The sequence below is a fragment of the Pelobates fuscus genome, chromosome 3 (genome assembly GCF_036172605.1).
Source record: "Pelobates fuscus isolate aPelFus1 chromosome 3, aPelFus1.pri, whole genome shotgun sequence".
Taxonomy (NCBI): domain Eukaryota; kingdom Metazoa; phylum Chordata; class Amphibia; order Anura; family Pelobatidae; genus Pelobates; species Pelobates fuscus.
This window is the reverse complement of record NC_086319.1, coordinates 417,584,156-417,588,511: the sequence shown is the minus strand read 5'-3', so window position 1 is coordinate 417,588,511 and position 4,356 is coordinate 417,584,156. Positions and strand designations below refer to the sequence as shown.

The following is a 4,356-nucleotide window of genomic DNA, read 5'->3' as shown; positions in this document are numbered from 1 at the left end:
CCGGGGCTCTAGCTGAGGTGGCTAGTCTGTAGCAGCCAACAAGTTGTATGTTTTTGGCTATTCTTTGTTGCAATAGGGCTGCGAATAGGCGGCGTATGAAATGCGGCAGTTCTTGGTTGTCTACCGATTCTGCAATGCCTCTAATCTTGAGGTTTGTGCGCCTTCTCGCATCTTCCATCGCCTCCAGTTGAAGTTGGATGGAATGTTGTGTGGTCTGAAGTTGCAGGATCTGCTCTACTTCGCCTGTTTGGCGTTGGACTCCTCTGCACCTCGCACTCTGGCCGTGACCATAGAGATGTCCTCCCTGATGATGTCTAGGTCTGCGTTTAAAAAAGGCCCTTATGTTGTTCATCAGGGCTTGAATATCGCCCTTGGTAGCTGGGGCTTGAGGGTCACCTTGCAATGAGGATACTTTTGGGCCCTCCGATCTCGGGATGTCATCAGGGGCATCGAGGATTTCATCGTCGGAGGAGGGACAGGTTGAGTCCGCAGGCGACGCCATTTTGGGTCTAGCCCGAGGTTGCTGCAGCAGGTCGCAGATGCTTCTGGAGGCTTCCCCCGCAAGGGTTCTGAGTTTTTTCACCTTCTTACCGATCTTGAGTGTTATTGGGGCCGGTCCTCAGTGGTGTGAGGGTGAGAAATCGCCGTTTAGCTTGCGTTTGCTGTACATGTAGCGGGAGCTTGTCCGGCATGCGTCTGCTCCCTTCAGTGTCCCGGCCACGCCCCCCTTGGGCTAAACATTTTAATAACATTTCTGGCATTTTACTCTTTAGTGAATCAACACTCTGTCAGAACATTTCAATAAAATGGCTCCTTCGTAATTCACGAAGGAATCCTAATCACATTATTATGAGTGTAAATATTAATATTGTTATAAAATACATGAAAACATTCAGCCAATGGAAAATATGAAAACATTCACATAATCGAGTTCTGTTCTTAGTTACTAAGTAGTGAGTTGAGATACGGTCCGCTGTACCTTTCCCATTGCAGCTGAGTCCGCTCACACACTGAAACAAGCTTTATGTTGCGGTCACCGGCCCGCCGAGCCTCACGGTCGTGCCCGACCGGCACGACCGCTCCGACTACACGAGCTTACCTGCTCGTCGGCGAGCCGGGAACCGCGCACGTAGTTCTTCCGGGCATCGCGCCCAGATCCAAGATGGCGCCGACCGCGTGGTCGCGTCTATTGCTAGCCCCGCCCCCGAGAATTATACCAACGTGTGCGTGACGTCACGACGTCAACGCACACGCACGTTTTGGGGTCAGAGGTCGCCCTCTGACCAATCATAGCCTAGAGAGGGGTATTTAAACCCCTAGCTTTCCCCATTACTTTGCCATGTCGTGGTTTCAGTTTCCTGGTTTCCTGAAAGTGCTATTCTCGTGTTTCTGATTTCCTGGTATCCTGATCCTTGGCGTTTCCCTGGTTATTCTGATCTCTGGTTTCCCTGACTTGGCTTGTTTAATCGGTATTGAGTATTTTCTGGCTTCCTTGACCTCGACTTTCCCTTTGACCATTCTCTGTCTCTAGCGTATTAGTCCGGCCATTCTAAGGTCCGGTTTACGCTCTATCCTATTATTTTCCTTTTCTTACTTATGTATATGTTTACATAGTTTCTGCGTGCTGGACCACATTACTAGTCGTGACACTTTACTATGGTGTTCTGCTGATGTTTTGATGTTGTAAAATAATTCTGCGATAAAAGAGTGAGTTACTAGACTAATTTTACAACTGAAAAGGCTTTTCATGGCTTATGCTACATATAATGCCGTGTATAATTTGAATACTTGTTTGTGGGTGATATATACATGGCTATTTACTAAACCGAGAATTCAAGGGAAATTAAAAGTGAATTAAAAATTTAAGGCCAGAGTAGAATGAATGGAAAATATTCACTGACTGAGGGAATTTTTCCAGTTCAGATATTTTGAAATTCCCTTTGAAATCCCCTTAAATTTTTAACTTTAGTGAACAACCCTGTAACCACTGTTATTCTGATAAAATAAATCCTCACACAAATTGCCAATTAGTGTGAACAACTGGCTATTATTTTTGGTCTTGATTTGCTATTTTTGGATAAGCTTTTCAGATTATCAAAATCTATTAGTAAAACGTTTCAAATAACTTAACGACAAAAATATCCCCACAGACTTTATTGACTTCTTCTGTAGATAGATATATCATTTGAAAATGTGTTTTCTTTTTTTAAAGATTGTGATCATTTGACAAGCTTGTTCGAAAATCTTAAACCAAGGCCATTGCTTGAGAAAGGAACAATCTGATTAAATACAGCAATATGGGTCAGGGTCAATTAAATGAAATTCCAGAAATAATGTTTGATTATGACATCATATTTATTCGGCTATTTCTTACAGCAAACACTGCATTTTAAAACATGCATTTGTGCAATATAATAATAATAATAACAAAGTATTTAACCAGGAAAGGTACATTCCGATTTGGTTTGGTTTTCATGTACGTCCTGGGCATGTTACCTTAGCTCAACATCCAGGGGTTGTTACTATTACCCAATCAAATGGTACAATAATGTTCTGTATGATTGGTTCTATAACTCCTTCAATAAGGAATTTGCAAAAAAAAATAACAACAAAAAAAATAAAAGGAGACATCAGAATCATTTTTTTATTCCGTAAATTAATGTGAATTTTCACGTTTTCATATTTTTCACACGGCTTTGCATACAAAGCACCTCAATTAAAGCATTACTCCAATCATCTAGATGTTGGGGTACACAGATGATTTAATGACACCTAGACACCATACTGGAATGTCACGCATGTGTATATATATATATATATACAGACAATGCAGAGACAAACTAGCATCCACAGGTATATAGACACAGAACAGTGTTTTTTTCTGAAAAACAAACAAATAGCTTTTTCTTTCTGATTTTGTATTTTTCTGAATTTCTTTTTCTTTTTTTTTCTTTTTTCAATAGTATAATCTAAAGAACCAAACAAACGTTGTGGAATTCTGGATAGTTGGGTTTGAAAATGTCCAACATTTTAAAACTGTACTCTTTATACTATTTCTGATGATTTACATTTTAACAGTTACTGCAAATGTCATGATTATTTTATTGGTGGCGTCTTCCAGGTATATTCGCTTCCCTATGTACTTCTTCCTCAGTCATTTGTCTTTCAGTGATCTCATCCTCACAACCACTATCGTACCTGAATTGCTCCACGTCATCGGAAGAGAAGGAAGTACCATCCAATTTTATGGGTGCTTTGCCCAGTTTTACTTCTTCTGCTTGTCAGGTATGTCTGAGTGCTTGCTCCTGGCGGTAATGTCCTACGATCGATACTTGGCCATTTGTAACCCATTGCGTTATTCCTCCATTATGGATATGAAGCTTTGTGTTTATCTTGTGATCCCACCGTGGATATTTGGGATACTTTTGGCTTCACCACATATTATATTGTTAAACCAGTTATCATTTTGTGATTCAAACATCATTCATCATTTTTTCTGCGATCTGGTTCCACTTCTTAATCTTTCTTGTTCTGACACATCGATAAATCACATAGTACTCATGGTTATGTCTTTGCCATTTTTATTTCTTCCATTCATTTTTATTACTATAACTTACATAAACATTACTATTGCCATCTTAAGGATTTCCACCACCACCGGGAGACGAAAAGCCTTCTCCACCTGCAGCTCTCACCTGACCGTTGTATGTCTATATTACGGGACACTGATAATTAATTACCTCGTCCCATCTAACAAAGAATATTTGGGGTTGCAAAATCTAGTTTCTGTGCTTTTTACCATAGTAACTCCTTTGCTGAATCCTATTTCGTATGGACTGAGGAATGAACAGATTAGAGGAGCATTAATAAAGTTTATCTTAAAGAGAACGAGAACAATGAAAAACAAACTGTAGAGATGTCAAAATGGAAGAGGTGACCATCTTTATTGTAGTCTAAATTTATGTTAAAAAGACTTGTTATAGCACAACTGTAATTGTAGTAGTTTGCTTCACTCTGTTATCTCATCCTTGTATTGTACTTGCTATTTTATTGTCAAACCTTGTTGTTCTCAAATAAAAACAAATGGTTGAAAATGTATGAGGTGGGCTCACAGATAAACGTGAATGGCTCCACCAAATGTTGATGTGCCTCACTGAAATGACATATTTTACATTTTTCAAAGCTACATGAAACACTTTAAATTAATGAAATATGCCATAATTTGGGCACTGTGCTAGAGATCCAGATTATAGCCGTCCTAATACTTCTTAAACACACCACCACTCCATTTGTGCCCTATTAACCCCTTAAGGACAGACGACGGATATATTCCGTCATGATTCCCTTTTATTCCAG

General features: G+C 39.9%; 1 protein-coding gene across 1 annotated transcript; it reads left to right on the top strand.

The window, feature by feature from the left end:
* The first annotated feature begins 539 nt into the window (after positions 1–539).
* Positions 540–3,993, top strand: LOC134602086 (olfactory receptor 8H1-like). The gene is made up of 2 exons (XM_063446585.1): positions 540–566; positions 2,964–3,993. The coding sequence occupies exons 1-2, from the start codon at positions 540–542 to the stop codon at positions 3,912–3,914; spliced, it is 978 nt and encodes a 325-aa protein (XP_063302655.1). The 3' UTR covers positions 3,915–3,993.
* The last annotated feature ends 363 nt before the right edge of the window (positions 3,994–4,356 follow it).

Excerpts from the sequence above, each read along its gene's own strand:
- LOC134602086 (XM_063446585.1), top strand. The coding sequence starts at position 540 with ATGCTTCTGGAGGCTTCCCCCGCAAGG. Across the intron at positions 567-2,963 it reads TGGAGGCTTCCCCCGCAAGG|TATAATCTAAAGAACCAAAC; the intron begins GTTCTGAGTTTT and ends TTTTTTCAATAG.